This window comes from Phocoena sinus, chromosome 2 (genome assembly GCF_008692025.1).
Source record: "Phocoena sinus isolate mPhoSin1 chromosome 2, mPhoSin1.pri, whole genome shotgun sequence".
NCBI classification, from domain to species: Eukaryota; Metazoa; Chordata; class Mammalia; order Artiodactyla; family Phocoenidae; genus Phocoena; species Phocoena sinus.
This window is the reverse complement of record NC_045764.1, coordinates 61,665,328-61,684,004: the sequence shown is the minus strand read 5'-3', so window position 1 is coordinate 61,684,004 and position 18,677 is coordinate 61,665,328. Positions and strand designations below refer to the sequence as shown.

Below are 18,677 nucleotides of genomic sequence, written 5' to 3'. Positions count from 1 at the left end.
GATAAAGTAAAAAAGACAGTTATGGTGAAGTTCTTAAGCAGTCAAGCTAAAGGTTATCAGGCTGTAGTTGGACAGAGGGATGTTCAAACTACTGATTCATAACAAGATAGGGTTTCTAGGGACAAGGTCCAGGTTTTTGACTGGGATTGGGAGGTTGATGTAAGGGATGAGGCCTGCATGTTAAAATGAGTTGTCCACAGTGACTCTGAATTTATCAAGATGGAAGATGGTTAGAGAAGAGAAAGTAAGACAAGGACCTGGATGCACATATTAGCAGATCATCTCTACAGAGGCGGTTAAATGGGCGGCAAAGTCTTACAAGTAAGCGTCAGAGAAGCAAGGGTTTTTACAAGAGGTGACAGTATATGGCACCTTGCCCCCACTTTTGGAACCTGGGAAGCGAGAATACTAACCCATGTGAGGGAGCTCCAGGGGACGCAGCATTCTCAGAGAACAGAGAAAAGCTGATCTGGAAGCGGGAATCTCAGAGGAAGATCGGTTTGAAGGTAGGAGGTTGGGGAGGCGACCGAAGCAGCAGAAAACCCTGACACTCCTTGTCCTTTATTTACCTTCCTCCCAACCTACCGCCCGCCCACGCTACACCAACCTCCACAACTAGAAAACACTCAGAAAAGAGTGTAAGCAGACCGGCTCTTTTCAACTCCCCGCGGAAGTACTCACACCGGAACTCCTCCATGTCTGCGCTTCCCCATTGGCGGAAGCTTCCGCCAGCTTCTACTCACTTCCGCCCACGACTCAGTTGGGCGGGGCTTTCCCTAGAAGTCACTTCCGCCCGACCCCGCCCCTCGTTCCCTTTTTGGCCGTTTCCGGCCTCAGGCCCCGCCCCATAGCGTGTGACCCCGCCCCCTTCCCGCCCCGGGCCGGCAACCCGGCCCCGCGGCGCCGCTTCCGGTTCGGGCCCCGCCCCGGCTGTGGCCCCCGGCTGCGGAGAAGTCCGAAACGCAGCTGCCGCGCCGGGCCCTGAGTGGCTGCCTCTTCCACCGCTGGCGGATCCGGAGCGCCCCGTACAGGTAAGCCGCGCGGTGCCCAGCTCCCTCAGCCTTGGCGGGAGCGAGGGCTGTGGCAGGTGGAGGGGACGGCGTAGTAGGAGGAGAGGCAGGTGTGTAGGGGAAGACGTGAAGACGCGGGCCAGTGGAGCACGGGGGCCAAGGAGGAAAAGTGAGAGCGCTGGGAGGAGCCCGGAGGCGCCCTCGCCCATTAGGGTGATATGAGATAAAGGGATGGGAAGAGTGAGGGGCCCCTGGGAACTGAGAGGGCTAGAATAGGTGGGGTTGGGACAATCTAAGAAGAGCCGGCGGATTGGCTGGGAGGGCTCAGTAGAGGTAAAAGTGATAGAGTTGGGTTGTGGGGGTATAAAGAATTTCGGAGGGTGGAGGTGTGGGGCTTAAAGGGGGCTGAGGCCAGAGGGATCCGGCAGCGAAGGTAGAGGGAATGGTGGGCGAGGCCGGCTTCAAAGCTGCAAGGAGTCCGTTGCGCCGGGCTTAGAGGTTCGGGAACTTTAGGAGAAATGAGGGAGGGAGCCGTGTGAAAAGATGGAGTGGATTTAGATTTCTGAGACCCAAGTTTTCTAAAAGTAGGCAGGTGGTATTGTTGTTTGGATCAACTAGCTGCTTAGGGACAGGGGAAAGATAGGCTCTTTGGGGGAGGGTGTGTGTATCGAGTTGTAGAACTGAGTCATCTCAGTCTTAACTAAAGAGGCTGTGAGACACCACCCCCTCTGCTGGGGACAGCATACAGAGAAGATGGTGCCACAAGATGAGAAGCAGTTGTTCAATGACTGGCAGGACTTGCATGAAAAATTATCCCGCTTGTGATTGATTGATGTTATAATGTTGTAAGGAGAATTAAAATGACCACCGAATTATTTTCTTTATTCTTTGGTTTACTTTTCTTTGACGCAAATTGTTTTTATTTTAAATGAACACTTTTGGCAACTGGATTTAATGTGGGTGTAAATCTTTGCATGCTTTGTTACACTATAAAAAGGGCTATAGCAGAATGAAAGTATTGCTTCCGGCATAACTCACTTTCTAAAGTGCCAAGAGAGGAAGTAAAGGGAGTAAGAGGCAAATTGGAATTTGAATCTTTCACAGAATGCAAAAGACAAAAGCAGTGCTTCTAAGATTAAACAGAAAATGAGAATTTTTAAATTTCTACTTTTTTGCCTAACTTTAAAAGTCCTACCATTTTTCTCTAACCCGGTTTTTTAAAAATGCCTAAATCCAAACAGTTTTTATTGCTAGGAGTGTGATTACTTCCCCATGAATTTTTGAAGATACCTAGATATTTAAGATTTTGGGTTTTTTTTTTTTAATTTTTCTACCCAGTCCTAAAACAGTGGAACAACGCAAATATCAAGTCCCAACCTGTGCAGTGCAGCTTCTTCTTTCATGTGATGACAACGTTGTACGCCACGTTGCAAGTCCTGTTAACCTAAAATTTGCCCATGCATAGTAATCCATTCAGTTATGGAGACTTGCTGAGGAAGCGTAACTCAAGTGAGGTTTGCTGGGGATGGGGGCCTGGAAAGGAGGAAGGGAAGGGGGGTTGGTTAGAGGAGGAGAGGGTGTGAAAGGGGTGTGTGTTTGGAGACTGATTGGTAAGAATGCTGATAAACCTGCCCCCAGAATACTTTTGGCCTGAAAGCCTTTTCTTTTTGTATTCGTCATAGAATGTCATAGAAGTGAATCAGAAAGAAAGGGGATGTGAAGAGATTTACTAGGCTGTTTATAAAAAGAAGCTTTGCCTCCTTTACGCAATATTGATACCTGTTGCCAATTAATTACCTTAAAAATCTCCAGAGGAATTCCCCCCTGTTTGTTTTTTGAGTGCCCATTGCAATTTGAAACTCTTGCCTCCTTGCGTGTTTCCTTCTCTCATGTTGTTGAAATTGGATTCTTTTTGAGGCTATAATGTCTGGTTAGCATTGGCTCAGCCCACTCAAAAAGCAGACTTGGCAGTTTGATCTGGGAAATTTTAAAAGTTTAAACCTAAGAGCAGTTTGCTAGGTTCTGCTTTTCTATGAGAGAAATCTTGCCATCTGCCTGTTAGCTCTGTGTCTTGCTTAGATGGTAATACCTTTCTCTGATGGGCCTGGGAACCTAAGCAATATTCTCTTTCTTGTAGGCAGGCCCTTCTTTCCCTTTTTTTAAATTATGGTTTTCATACTCGCAACCTCTGTACAGTGTAAACCCAGTTGCTGTTTCAGTAATAAACAGATTAATGTTTGATAATGTTGAGGAAGAGAGATCAGAACACAGATATTTGCAGACTCAATGTCATCTGGATTTACTTCGTTTTAAACCCACAGTAGTCCACTGCAGCTGAGATTCATCCTGTATTTCTCCTCTTAAATCCTGTTCCTCTTCTGAATACTTTTCCTTACCCAACTCCCACCACCCCCTACCCTGCCCTACCCCCACCTCAAACTCCCACCACTTACTCATCTTAAAACTCAGGTTTACGGGCATATGTTTAATGCTCAGAACTCATACCCTTTACTGGAGAAAAGAAAACCTTTTTATACCTGCTTTACATTGTTGGTTTTTTTCTTCCTTTTTCTTTTCTCCTTCTTTGTGGTTTCTATTAATCACTTAGAGGTTTACACCCAGTGTGCCTGCCGGGCTGTGCCCAGGTTCAGAGCCATGCCAATCGGTGGGTGAAGCTTGAGGCAGTGATGGAGCCACTGCAGCCTCAGCAGAAGCAGCAGCCGCCGCCGCAGCAGCCACCGCCGCCGCCACAGCCACCACACCTGGCTCCTCTGCAGATGGATGCCAGAGAGAAGCAGGTTCAGCAGATGAGAGAAACCCCGTTCTTGTATGCCCAGAAGCTGGTCACACAGCAGACTCACCTTTCTGCCACACCTGGGAGGCCTTCTGGCAGCCCTGCCCTGGGTCCCTTAGCCAGAGTTCCACCAGCCCCAGCAGTGGCCCGAGTGTTTGAACGGAGCAAGGTGAACTCAGAGCCTGTGAAAGAGGAAGGAGGTTTGGAAGATGAGGGTGGGGATGATGAAGTTGCAGAGGTGGCTGAGAAAGAGACCCAGGCTGCTTCAAAATATTTTCACGTGCAGAAGGTGGCTCGCCAAGACCCCAGAGCCGCACCCGTATCTGGTCTGCTTCCAGCACCAGAGCTCCCACCACATGGACAGCAAGCTAAAGAAGACCATACCAAAGATGCTCCTAAGGCCTCAGCTTCAGTCTCCACAGCAGGGCAGCCGGGCTGGAATCTGGATGAGCGGCTCAAGCAGGTCAGTCTTTCTGGTATGGGGGCATTATTCGTTCTCCCTAAAGACTAGCCAGGGCGAGGTACTGGACTGCCAGGGTCTGTGCCAGTCTGTGCCTTCTCAGCCTACTTCAGTGACCAGCAGCCTAGACGTGAATAGACTGAGTTTTTTCCTCATGGTTGTTTTCTTGATTAGAGCGGTGAAATGTGTGAGTTGCTCCTAATATAGATTGTTCCAAGTTTAATATGGAAGACCAAGTACAGTCTTCTTTTGTTCAAAGGAAGAATGAGGTTGCAGCAGTGTTACGAGGGATATCTAAAAATGAGACGTGTGGCTCTAATTTCAGTTTTTCTAATAGTAGTTTGATAAGAGAACAGTCTTGCCTAGCACAGTGTCTTAGCTCCAGGCGAACCCAGGATCATGCTTTTTAAGGTCAGTTTTGTTGTTTTGCTCCTAAACATAACTGATGAGAACCTTTTGCATTGTGTATATTTTCCAGCAAAGAGTCTTTAGACATGATTTCATTTCACCCTTATATCACCTCCTTTGAAACAGGGCAGGGTAGACCTCACAATTCCCTTTTTATTTTTTTACTTTTTTTTTGCTGTGCTCTGCGGCTTGCAGGATCTTAGTTCCCTGACCAGGGATTGAACCCAGGCAGTGAAAGTGCAGACTCCTAACCACTAGACCTCCAGGGAATCCCTCACAATTCCCTTTTGAGCCAAGGCAAGCTTCAGTGATTCCCAAACATGGCAGAGCATCAGAGTCATCTAGGGAGTTTTTAAAAATATAGATTCCAGGGTCCTAATGAATTATCCTAGGGGGTAGGGCCTAAGGAATCTGTGCTCTTTGCCTTCTAATTCTTCTTGTGTTTCTGACTTGCCATGCCGCTTTTCTTCACCCAAAGAATGGGACTGATGATTAGTTCTTCCAGGCTAAGTGACTTGTTGGTGATTAGGCAGGGAGTTCATAATAAAGCTGGTAATATTTGGGTACTCCCCATAAGCACATACACTCCATGTGGTCCAGTGGTGCTGTTGAGAAATTAGTTGTGAAGGGCTATGGACTTACACAGGGCATCCGAGAAGTCATATGAGAAAGGTCCTTTGCAAACTGAAAACTCAGCATCTTTCTGTCAAGGCGCCCTGCCTATGCAGTTGTTTGCAGTAGATCCCAGAGCCAGCAAGGTGGGGTTCAAATCCCATCTCTTCCATCTATTACCCTTGTGATCCTTTGGTAGGGCTCAATTCCTTTGAGCCCTCTGTGAAATCAAGATAACGAAGCCTGCCTCCAAGGATGTTGTGAGGATTAACAGAACCAGCATGTGGTGGGTAGTAGTGCTCCAGGTGCTCTTTCATGCAAACAGTGCCATCCTCTGCTGCATCCACACAGACATGCTCGGAAGCAGGGGAGACGCTGAGATGCACAGAGGTTTTCCCTCAGATCACCAAGGAGGTAGTGGCAGAGCTCGGACTAGGATCAGAGAATGCCAGCTTCCCCGACAGCAGCAGCCTGGCCGCCAGCCCAGATCCGCCTCCCGGCTGATTGCTTTGGTTTAGCAAAACATCTGTGACTTGCCGGCAGCCCCCGCACTGCTGTGTGGTTGGCAGAGTTCCATGCTGGCCGCTGAGTCAGCTCCTAGTGGGATCCCGCCCTGACAGCACTGGGAAAGTTCAGGCCCGAGGTGGCTGGGCTGCCCCCGCCTTGGCAGCTGGCCAGCCTCTGCGTGTGTGCGGTCGTTCCTAGAAAGTACAGCCTCGTGCGAGGAACAAGTGGAGCTCCAGAGCCTGTCTGTCTTCAGGAAGTGCAGCAGGTGTTGAGGTCAAGCCATTAGAGCTTTGAAAAAAGACACTCTGCAGAAGTGGCGTGTGTGTGCACACACGTGTGCGCCATGCAGGCACCCAACACTAGTTCTAGACAGCATCAGCCCCGTAGCTCACAGCTCAGTGCTTGGGAGGCTGGCTGTTGGTTTCTGAAACCCTTTAAGTTCATTTTAAGTTTCCGAGGCATACTCACTAATTATAGACTGCCTGGCAGAGCACCTGCCAGAATGTTTTTAAATGCCAGCATAGCTGAGGCCTAATCTCGCACCCTAAATTTACCCTCCCCCTGGATTTGGTGATCAAGAGCTGGGTTAGGGGGTCACTGGGTAACAATGACTTTAAACCTTAGATGTGTACCTTCTTTTCTCCTTTTGAATTTAAGTTTTCAAGATTGATTTGGTCTGTGCCCTCCTCCTTTATCTAATCCTTCTCCTAACAGTGGTAAATAATGTGCTTGGGGATTTTTTAAATGTTTTAGTTGTGCTTTGGAAGGGGGACTAAAAAAAATATATCCTAACGGAGAGCCTTTAGAAACTACTACAAACTGTGAGACTAGCTTTTCTTAAAAATTATTCAAAGTCTTTTGTTTCTTATGCAGTTAACTTACAGAGAGCAGAAAAAGATCTTATTAATGGGTGACGGTGTCCATTTTGTTCTTTTACATAACAAACTTTTATCGAGGCTTCTTTAGGCCAGGTCTCTGCTCCAGGGGCTAAGGCATGCTTCTCCCTTGAAGAGCTCACCAGCTAGGTTTAGCAGAGGCAGTGTGGGAACTCAAGGGGGATTGAGTCTTGGGTTGCAACAATTCTGCTCTGTCCTGACTCAGTTAAAGCCCAACTGTCCAGTCTGAGCTATGCTGCAGATATTTTAAAACAGAGTTTTGTTTCAGATATTCATACACCAAGATGAAGTTGATTTTGTCTACAGCATAGCTAACATAGCTTGGTAAATCAACAGAAATACTCAAAAGTATTTACAAGATTTGGGGCTGGTGTGGGGGCCGCAGCGGGCATCTGCCAACTGCAAAGCAAAATTTGGAACACTTAAGGGCTCCACAGATTATCTTTTGTTTCTGATATCACATTCTTATAACATGTAAAGTCAAAATTATTTCATGTTTTCTCCTTGAAGAAACTCTTAGAAAGTAATTTGCTTCTCAAGGCCTGGATTGTTAGAGTGTGGCATCCTCTGACACCAGAGTGATGGGAAGATGGATAATGCCATTGAGCCAAGCTTCTAAAACCCATCAGATTTCGATGGGCAGAGTAAGTAATTGTAAAACAAGACAGCAGAGAGCTGAGTGTCCCTTCTCTCAAGGGAGATCAGTAGAAGCCTGTCAACATACAACCAGCTAGGGGTGTTGCTGGCCTGTTAGGGGTGGTCTTCTGTCCTTCTGGAAAGAGAGCAGTTCAGGCAGTGCAGGCTTTGTCTGTCTTGAGCCCATTAATGGAGCCAGTTTTCCAGAAGGGCATAGACTCCTTCCCATAGGATAGGAAGGAAGATGAATGATGGCTTAATGGGCATATGAGAGCCAGAGAGTGTGTCTGATTTTTCTGTATATGTTGGCAGTCTCTTGGATTACTGAGTGTGAGAAGGAGGAAGGTTGACTGACTGCTTGGTCTCCAGAATCCATTACCAAGAGTTCCTCTAGGTAGTGAGGTGTGGTCTCTCGGGCTAGGCCTACTTTTCTGGGTACGCACTGCATGTCTTTGGAACATTTGATGCTTTTAGTAAAGATTGTGCAGACTATTACCTGAAAATAAATAAGATCATGAGCTTTCTCCACTTTCTTTGTAGGTCACTTTGCATGGCCTTAGCTCCGATATTCATAGTGGAATCCATCTAGATCAGTGTTTCTCAATTGGAGGTGATCTCCCCAACCCCTCCTTCTCACAAGGGATGTTTGGCAAAGTCGAGAGATATGTTTAGTTGTCATGACTGGGGCAGGTGGAGCTGTACTGCTGACATCGCGTGGGTGGAGGCCAGGGATACTACTAAATGTCCTGCAATGCACAGGACAGTCCCCCACAACAAAGAATTATCTGGCCCCCAAATGTCAGTAGCGCCAAGGTTGAGAAACCCTGCTTTAGACTGTGTAATTGGAACGAGAACATATGCTGTGCTTTCAGACACTGCCCTAGACTCTTCCTTTGTGTTTTGGTCCTGGGAACTGAAGTGTTTGGCAACCTTGAGTTTTCTTCACTTCTGTTTTCAGTATCCGTGCTGAGTTTGTGTCTTCTGTCGTCATCTGGGTGAGCAGACTGTCCATCACTTGGGGGAGGATTGGGACCTAGAACTTGCGCTCTCTTATTTGGCTCTGTCAGTGGCTCTTCAGCCTGGTGTTCCATGATATCTAAGATGTCAGTGGTGATTTGTGAGAGCGCTCGGTCGCCCTTCTAGACTTTAACCCCAAAAGGTCAAGGCATAAATACTCAGCAAACTTGTTATGTAGTAAAAGATGTAATTATTAAGTCAGCATTGGTTTTGGAGCCAAAAGATGTGGATTTAGATCCTAACTCCACCATTTGCTTGCTATAGTGCTTGGCACAGATGTCCTACCCTACCTTTCTGAGCCCATGCATACATCTCTCCCAGAGGATGATAATCCTCTCTTGCCATCCTCAGGGAGCAATTTTAAAGATATTACAAAGATGGAAGAAGAAAATGAGTGTGAAAGATCTTTGTAAAATTTATACCATTAGGCAAAGATTAGGTTGAATTGTCATTAGCACCTAAATACTTTTTGTAGCTGTGATTTTTCAATTTTTACTATCTTTGTAGGGTAAGATGTTCCATAAATCTTAGTGCTCTAAAGCAAGTCCTTTTCAAATTTTCTAGAACTGTGACCAAACTCTAGTATTCTAGGGTTCTCTGAAGCATTTCAGGATTATGTGAGTTAAAGCCATTGCACTCTTGAAGCTGCTTCTTTCCATATTAAAATAGGGATATTTCTCCTTTAGGTAGAAGTAAGCTTTGTTTATGTTGAATTCTTATAAATACATGATTAGGGACTTAACTTGGGTCTTTATCTTTCTTAGCAAAGACTAATCCCTCCATGTGTGTCCCAGATCCCATCCCCTCCTAATTTTCAGGGGCCTGCTTCATCAGTGAACCCATTTCCCTGACTCTTGGAACTCTCTTCTGAAGTTTATTCCACACTAACACATGTTCTACTATCCCCAAATTTAAAAAAAAAAGTCTCCTTTTAATCAGTAAATCTGCCTGATTTGATTGCTACCAGGAAATGAGAAGTCACTTTTTATTTTTTTTATTTTAATTTTATTTTTTTTGGCCATGACACTTGGCTTGTGGGATCTTAGTTCCCTGACCAGGGATCAAACCTGGACCTTCTGCAGTGAAAGTGCGGAGTCCTAACCACTGGACTGCCAGGAAATTCCCGAGAAATCACTTTTTAAAAATTTTCCCTTGACTGCACATCTCTTTCCAGCATGTTCTGTAGTCCTGACTATCCACGCACTTACCACAACAAAGCCTCTCGGAAATCGTTTGCACTCCGTACCTCCACTTTGTCACCTTCTGCTCACCCTCAACACACTTCAGTCTGGCCTCTCTCTCTTCCATATCCCTGAAGTTCCTCTTGGTAAGGCCTCCTAGTGATCACCATGTTTCCAAGCCCCGCCTGCTCTCACCTCATTTGATTTCTCTGTAGTATTGAATTCAGTAGACACCTCTCCTTGAAACATTTCCGTTTCTTCCTTTCTGTAGCCTCTCCATTGGCTTATTTTCTTTAACCTCTTTCTCTTCTTCTATCTAACCTCTAGAACTCAGAACTCAGTTTTAAACCCTCTTCTTTATATGCTTTCCCTGGGCAATTTCTTTAAGTACTATCCACAAGCCACTGACTCAATGTGCATTGTTTGAGCCCATGTTTCCATTCTGAGTTCAATGGATATATTCCCAACTACCTTCTTGGGATGTTTTACTTAGATGTTTTACTGGCACCTCACGTTTAATACATGTAACTCTTAATTTCCAACCTACTCCCACGCAATTATTTCCTCTATTTTCCTTCTCTGTAAAGGGCATTTCTACCCACTTGGTCATTCATATCAGAAACCTTAGAGCTGACTATCTTTGTATACCTCCTACTCTGTCACTCCATCTGGTAATGCCCAGGTTATCACCAATTCTTATCAGTTCTTCCATCTAAATATCTAGAATCCTGCCACTTCTCTTCTCCACCATCACCTACTTGACCCACGCTTCTTACCTACTGTTGTAACTATCAACAAGTTTCTGTGTCTTCCCTCCTCCATTCTCATTCTCCACACAGCAGCTAGAGTGATCTTCTAAAAACCAGATCAGATTATGTCACTACTTTAGTGCCCTCGAAGTTTGTCATCAGTTGCTCTAATTGTAAAACCCCAAATCTGCATAATCTGATCCCTGCCTGCTTCTCCAGCCTTATTTTTGCCAGTATCCTGACCTGTCACTGTATTCCAGTCACCCTGGCCTTTGCAATGCTAGTCGTTCTGCCTAAAACACTCCTTCAGGCTCTTACCCCAGCTTCCGTTTTCACCTTAAACATCACTTTCTCAGAGGCACTGTCTTAATCTTTAGTGTAGGTCATGTTACAGGCGTACCTTGGAGATACGGCGGATTCGGTTGTGTATATCACAATAAAGGAAGTCACACGAATTTTTTGGTTTCCCAGTGCATATAAAAGTTATGTTTACATTATACTGTAGTCTAGTAAGTGTGCAATAGCATTATATCTAGAAAAACAGTGTACATACCTTAATTTAAAAATGCTTTATGGATAAAGCATACTAACCATTATCTGAGCCTTCAGCAAATTGTAATCTTTTTGTGATAGTAACATCAGAGATCACTGATCACAGATCACCATAACAAATATAATAATAATGAAAAAGTTTGAAATATTTCAAGAATTACCAAAATGTGACACAGAGACATGAAAGTGAGCAGATGCTACTGGAAAAATAGCACCAATAGGTGTGCTCCAGGGAGGTCCGCTCGGTGCTTTGTGACGGCCTAGAGGGGTGGGACAAGGAGGGTGGGAGGGAGGCTCAAGAGGGAGGGGATGTGGGGATGTATGTATACTTATAGCTGATTCACTTCGTTGTACAGCAGAAACTAACACAACATTGTAAAACAAGTATACTCCAATAAAGATAAAAATTTAAAAAACTGGTGTGCTCAACGCAGGGTTATCACAAACCTTCAGTTTCTAAAAACAATGGAGTACCTGCAAAGCGCAGTAAAGCAAAGCACAATAAAATGAGGTATGCCTGTATATGTTGTCACTGAACATTATACTTTGTGTGGTTTGTTTGTTATGAGTCCTGTAATAGATGGTAAGCTCTAAGAGGACGGGGACCTTGTCTGTTTTGCTTATCATTGTGTCCCAGCACCCAGCAGAATAATGTCAGATAATAGGCGCTGCATAAATATTTGTTTCCTCTGCTTTCTTTTAATTTGCCCTGGTTGGTTTTTTTTTTATGTGAAGAGCACCATTTCATTTCTTTAAAAAAATGCTTTTTTATTTTAAGAGTAGTTTTAGGTCACAGCAAAATTGAGCAGAAACTGCAGTGATTTCCCATATACTCTCTGCCCCCACACATGCACCGCCTCCCCACTATCAAAATCTGCACCAGAGTGCTGCATTTGTTATAGTCGATGAACCAACGCTGAACCATCATTATCACCCAAAGTCCATAGTTTACATTGGGGTTCACTCTGTGGGTTTTGACAAATGTATAATGACATGAATCTACCGTTATAGTAACATACAGAGCAGTTTGGTTGCCCTAAACATCCTCTGTGCTCCAGCTATTCATACCAACCTTTTCAGATTGGCTTCTTTCACTTAGTAATATGCACTTCAGTTTCCTCCATGTCTTTTCATGGCTTGATAGCTCATTTCTTTTTAGCACCAAATAATATTCCGTTGTCTGGATGTGCCACAGTCTGTTTATCCATTCAGCTACTGAAGGACATTTTGGTTGCTTCTAAGTTTTGGCATGTATGAATAAAGCTACCATAAACATCTGTGTACAGGTTTTTGTTAGACATAAGTTTTGAACCCATTTGTGTAAATAACAAGGAACATGATTTCTGGATTGTATTCAAAGAGTATGTTTCGTTTTATAAGAAACTGTCAAACTGTCTTACAGAGTGGCTGTACCATTTTGCATTCCTACCAACAGTGAATGAGAGTTCCTGTTACTCCACATCCTTGCCAGCATGTCGTGGTGTTAGTGTTGGGGATTTTGGTCATTTTGTTTAAATTGAATTTTCATTGAGATAATTGTATATTCACGTGCAGTTCTAAGAAATAATTTAGAGAGATTCCTGTACACTTTGTCCAGTTTTCCCCCAATGGTAACATTTCATAAAACTGTAGTATACTGTGACAGCCTGGATATTGACATTGATATGATCCACTGATCTTATTTAGATTTCGTAAGTCTTACTTGTACTCTGTGTGTCTGTCCTGTTTTTAAGCCTATTTAGTTGTATGTTTAACACATCTGAAATTCTTTTTACTTAACAAATGCGTTTGAAGCTGCAGATTTCTCTCAAAGTTGCTCTTTTGCTGTATCCCACAAGTTTTGATATGCAGTGCTTCCATTAGTTAGTACTAAACGTTTCAAAATTTCAGTTGTGATTGATTCTTTAACCCACGAGTTGTTCGAAAGTATTTTTTAGTTTTCAAATACGTAGGTTTTATCTTTTTAAAAAACATTATGGCTTATAATTAAGCTCTAACCATCGTTGTTAGAGAACTGGTGCGTTATCAGTTTTCTGGGATTTGTTGTGATATCCTTTGTGTTGGCCTTGTGTATGATTAGTTTCTATAAATTCTCCATATGTGCTCGGAAAGAATGTATATTCTATATTTAATAGAGGTGGGGTTGTATAGCTGTATGTTGGATCAAGCTTTTTAATTGTGTTATTCAGATCTTCCTTATCCTTACTAAGTTTGTGTGATCACTTTCAGAAAGAGGTGAATTTAAATATTCCGGTGTAAGACTGGCTTTCTTTCTTTCTTTTTTTTTTTTTTTTTTGCAGTACGCGGGCCTCTCACTGTTGTGGCCTCTCCCGTTGTGGAGCACAGGCTCCGGACGCGCAGGCTCAGCAGCCATGGCTCACGGGCCCAGCCGCTCCACGGCATGTGGGATCTTCCCGGACTGGGGCACGAACCCATGTCCCCTGCCTCGGCAGGTGGACTCTCAACCACTGCGCCACCAGGGAAACCCGTGACTGGCTTTCTTTTGATTAGTATTAGTGCATTTTTTCCTTGTACATTCCAGTCTTTATATTTTGAGACCACATACAAAAGACCTATAATCTGTCTTTTTTATTAGGTTAGTTTAATTTAATCCATGTAGTTATTAGAACTGGTGATACATTTGGACCTATTTCTGCCCTCTAACTTTGGATTTCCAGTTTAACCATACTTTTTCTTTGCTTCTTGTTTTCTCCTTTCCTGTCTTTTGTTCGCTTGATTGAATATTCTTTTCTTTTTATTTTAAATTAATGAATTTATTTATTTTTGGCTGTGTCGGGTCTTCGTTGCTGTGCGCAGGCTTTCTCTAGTTGGGGCGAGCGGGGGCTACTCTTCTTTGTGGTGCACAGGCTTCTCACTGTGGTGGCTTCTCTTGTTGCGGAGCACAGGCTCTAGGTGCACGGGCTTCAGTAGTTGTGGCACGCAGGCTCAGTAGTTGTGTCTCACAGACTCTAGAGTGCAGGCTGAGTTGTTGTGGTGCAGCAGGCTTAGTTGTTCCACAGCATGTGGGATCCTCCTGAACCAGGACTCGAACCCGTGTCCCCTGCATTGGCAGGTGGATTCTTAACCACTGTCTTTTTCTCCTTTACTGGCTTAGAAGTTCTATTCTTTTGTTGATTAGATTTAGACTTTCATTACTGACTTTTATACTGCTTTTTTATTAATTAATTAATTTATTTATTTATTTGGCTGCACGGGGTCTTAATTGTGGCACTCGGGTTCTTTGTTGCTGTGTGTGGGATCTTTGTTACGGCATGTGGAATCTTTAGTTGCAGCACGTAGGATCCAGTTCCCTGACCAGGGATTGAACGCAGGCCCCCTGCATTGGGAGTGTGGAGTTTTAACCACTGGACCACCAGGGAAGTCCCCTACACTACTTTTAAACAATATTAGGATCTCAGAAATTCTAATGTAGCTTCTGCCTCTCCACTTCCATCATCCAATATTCCAATTTGTTTTACCCCCACCCCCAAATTAGGGTTTTTTTTTTCCCCTACCAGTCAATAGTTATTTAAACTTCCCAACAAGTTTATCCATCTTTTTTTTCACCATTACTTCTTATATCCCATTCTTTCCCTTTGGGTTCAGTCTTCCTTTTTTAGTAACTCTTTTAGCAGAGATTTGTATATAGTAAACTCAGTCTTGGAATGCCTGAAAAATTTTTTTTAAATGTATGTCTTTCTTGGGACTTCCCTGGTGGTGCAATGGTTAAGAATCTGCCTGCCAGTGCAGGGGACACAGGTTCAGTCCCTTGTCTGAGAAGATCCCACGTGTCACGGAGCAGCTTAGGCCGTGTGCCACAACTACTGAGCCTGTGCTCTAGAGCCTGCGAGCCACAACTCCTGAGCCCACGTGCCTAGAGCCCGTGCTCCGCAACAGCAGAAGCCACTGCAATGAGAAACCCGTGCACCACAACGAAGGGTAGCCCCTGCTTGCCACAACTAGAGAAAGCTCTTGAGCAGCAACAAAGACCCAGTGCAGCCAATAAATAAAACTAATAGAAAATAAAAATAAATGTATGTCTTTCTTTATCTTGCCCTTATTCTTGTACAATTGTTCACAGCTTTAGATTCTAGATTGACCATTATTCATCTTAACGCTTTGAGGATATGATCCCATTTGTCTCCTAGCAACTATTTTTGCTGTTGAGAAGTCTATTATCAGTTTAATTGTCACTGTTGTGAATCTTTTTTTCCTCTTTCGTGGCTTTAAAATTTTTACTGACTCTGCTATTTTGCACTTGTACTAGTGTTCTGGGTTTGAACATATTTTTATTTACCCCACTTGGGCCTTGATCTGCTCCTTCAACCTGGTTTGTGTCATTTTTTTTTCTTGGCTGCTATTTTTCCTTGACCACTATTCCTTTTTTTTTCTTTTTAAAAAGTATTTATTTATTTGGCTGTGTTGGGTCTTAGTTGCGGCACATGGGCTCTTCATTGCGGCACGCAGGCCTCTCTCTAGTTGTGGTGTGTGCGGTCTCCAGAGTGCGTGGGCTCAGGAGTTGCACCCTGTGGGCTTAGTTGTCCCGCAGCATGTGGGATCTTAGTTCCCTGACCAGGGATCAAACCCATGTCCCCTGCACTGGAAGGCGGACTCTTAACCACTGGACCACCAGGGAAGTCCCTTGACCACTATTGTAATAGAAGTATTTGAACCTTCTCATTTAGCCTTATTTGTATCCTTTCTTTTATAACCTTATCTCTTTATGTCTTTCTCCTGCATTCTGGAATATTTTCACATTCTGTTTTCCAGTTTCTAATTCTCTCTTCAGCTCTGTCTATACTACTTAATCACTTTAAAAAAAGTTTATCTTAATATTGTGTTTTAATATCAGTTCTTTTTTAGTTTTAAAAAATCTGCCTCTTCTTACCATGTGGTTTCTATTTCTTCCTTTAGCTCTTTGAACATCTTTAACTTTTTTTTTTTTTTTTTTGCGGTACGCAGGCCTCTCACTGTTGTGGCCCCTCCCATTGTGGAGCACAGGCTCCGGACGTGCAGGCTCTGTGGGCATGGCCCACGGGCCCAGCCGCTCTGTGGCATGTGGGATCTTCCCGGACTGGGGCACAAACTCGTGTCCCCTGCATCGGCAGGGGGACTCTCAACCACTGCGCCACCAGGGAAGCCCTGAACATCTTTAACTTTTAAAAAACTTTATATGGACTTGTTAAAACTCTTTATTATGGGAATTTCATCTATACAAAAGAAGAGAATGGTAACGAACCACCTGTGTCCTTTGCCCAGCTTTTAGCAGTTACCAACCAACATTCTGCCATTGTTTAAACATGCTTGTTTTTGTTTTTTTTAATAAATTTATTTAATTTATTTATTTATTTTTGGCTGTGTCGGGTCTTTGTTGCTGTGCGCGGGCTTTCTCTAGTTGCGGCGAGCAGGGGCTATTCTTCATTGCAGTGCACAGGCTTCTCGTCGCGGTGGCTTCTCTTGTTGCAGAGCACGGGCTCTAGGTGCGTGGGCTTCGGTAGTTGTAGCATGTGGGCTCAGTAGTTATGGCTTGCGGGCTCTAGAGCACAGGCTCTGTAGTTGTGGCACACGGGCTTAGTTGCTCCACGGCATGTCGGATCTTGCCAGACCATGGCTCAAACCTGTGTCCCCTGCATTGGCAGGTGGATTCTTAACCACTGAGCCACCAGGGAAGCCCTAAACATGCTTGTTTTTTATTTATTTATTTATTTTATTTTTTGCGGTACACGGGCCTCGCACTGTTGTGACCTCTCCCGTTGCGGAGCACAGGCTCCAGACGCCCAGGCTCAGCGGCCATGGCTCACGGGCCCAGCCACTCCGCGGCATGTGGGATCCTCCCGGACCAGGGCACAAATCTGTGTCCCCTGCATTGGCAGGTGGACTCTCAACCACTGCGCCACCAGGGAAGCCCCAACATGCTTGTTTTAAAGATGCTTTTAGAATGTCTGTATGTGTATAGGTGAGTCACTTTGCTGTACAGTAGAGATTGGCACAACATTGTAAATCAACTATACTTTGATAAAAAAAAAATTAAAGGTGCTTTTCGATTATTTTATTATTACCTCTAATTCTTGGGGTGCAAGTTTTCCTTGTGTCATGTTACTCTCCCCTTTGATGGTTTGTTTCCTCTTGCAGTGGTTTGTTTTTGTTTTTGTTTTTCAGTGTAATCCTATTTTGAGTTGGGATTTGTTTCCATGGGAGTCCCATGTGTTTTGGATTATGGAAGCATTCCTAAGGGGAGCTTTGTTTTCTCCCCTGCTGGGGCCCTACAAGTTTAGCTGGTTGCCATTGGTTTGGGGTATGAATTTGGAGTTTACATTTGTACCTGGTGAGAGCCTGGGTTTCCATTTCTTATGGACCCTCTTTTTCCATGTGGACCCTAGCAGATGGCAATGTTCGTCACTTCTTCTCCAGGTTGGTGGGCAGTTTTTTAGGCCCTAGTTCATGGGAGGGTGGAAGCGTAGTCCTTCCTGGCCTCTGGCTTTATGCATTTATCTCAGCTCTGGTTCCTGGCATGCAGGAGGCCTGCAGCCTGGACTCTTCTCCCATAGGGGTGATTAAATCCCCAGTACTCAGCCCTCAGCTGTTAAAAACTATATCTAGGTCCCTTTTCCCTTGAGCCCTTCAGCTTCGGTGCCTGCTCACTGCTCTCTGATTCCTTCCTTTTTGTTTCTGGCACTGTGCGCTCTTGGTTTCAAGCTTAGCTATGTGTGTAAGGGGTGTGGAGTGTTAAATTTTATCTAGCATGTCTAGTGAGGTTTTCTTTGGAGACGGGGAGGTGGTAGAGTTGCTCCACATCAGACTATCCTCGCTCATGATTCTGTTTGCTACTTTGGTTTTTTGCTTGTTTGTTTTTGATTTTTAATAGCTTGGACTTTTTAAAATCTCTCCTGTGCTGGATATTTGCCTTATTTCAATGAGTTGTGTGAAGTAAGCCCTGATATTATCCCCCCTTTACCTGTTTGTTTTATTTTACAGATGAGGAAAGAAGGGTGAAATGGGCTGCTTGTGATCTTGGAGTTGGGAAGCTGGGCTATGAACACAGGTGGTCCGACTTCTGCCTCCATGCCTCTCCTCTTCCTATTCCAGAGAGAGCAGGGCAAGGATACTCTTTTCTCAGTGGTTTCATTACTCTAAAAGTAACTTTATTTTTTCTGATTTTCCAAGTAATTCAGACTCATTTTAGAGAATATAAAAATTTGTAAAGAAGAAAATATAATCACCACAACCATTATAACTTAGGTATAAATGTAAACATTTTCTTGTATTTCCTTTGTGTTTTGTTTTAAATGCCTATTACAGGCATATTTTTCTGGTTTTATTTTTGTGCCCAACCTTTATTACCTAACAGCCCATGAGCAATTTTTATAAAATGTTTATTATTTTAAAGTGTTATTTTAAAATAGTTTAATTTTTAAAAAACATATTACCGAAGTTATATTGACTCAAATAATTTTTAAAGTACAGAAATGTGTAAAGTAAAAGTCGGCCTTACTTTCCACAGGTCATTGTTGTTAACAGTTTGGCCTATACCTTTTTAGAGCTTTTTCTCTTCACAAATACATTTGCTTGTTTTTAACAACTTACTTTTTATTCAGGAGTTTTACAACTTTTTTACTCAGTATTATGACTGTACTTTGATGCGTGTTTATAAAGATTTATTTATTAATGTTTTTATAATCATATCTCAAAATTATATAAGTAATGTGAATAGATGCTCATGAAAAATTGAAACAATATAGGAAAATACAGAGTGAAAACTTATAGTTTTAAAACATATTGTAGTGTTCTGTTGCCTACTCTGCTCCCTCCCATCCCAGAGAAGGCCACAGTTTGGCATGAATCAGCTTCTGTGGCT

At 43.7% G+C, this 18,677-nt stretch overlaps 1 protein-coding gene across 2 annotated transcripts in view; it reads left to right on the top strand.

Moving 5' to 3' along the window:
- Window positions 1-925: 925 nt before the first annotated feature.
- Window positions 926-18,677, top strand: part of ARID3B (AT-rich interaction domain 3B) — a 53,672-nt gene continuing 35,920 nt past the window's right edge. For both annotated transcript variants that reach the window (XM_032623371.1, XM_032623370.1), the window contains exons 1-2: window positions 926-1,031; window positions 3,619-4,267. In XM_032623371.1, coding sequence (XP_032479262.1) covers window positions 3,698-4,267 — 570 coding nt within the window. In that variant the 5' untranslated portion in view covers window positions 926-1,031; window positions 3,619-3,697. The remainder of the gene's footprint in view (window positions 1,032-3,618; window positions 4,268-18,677) is intronic.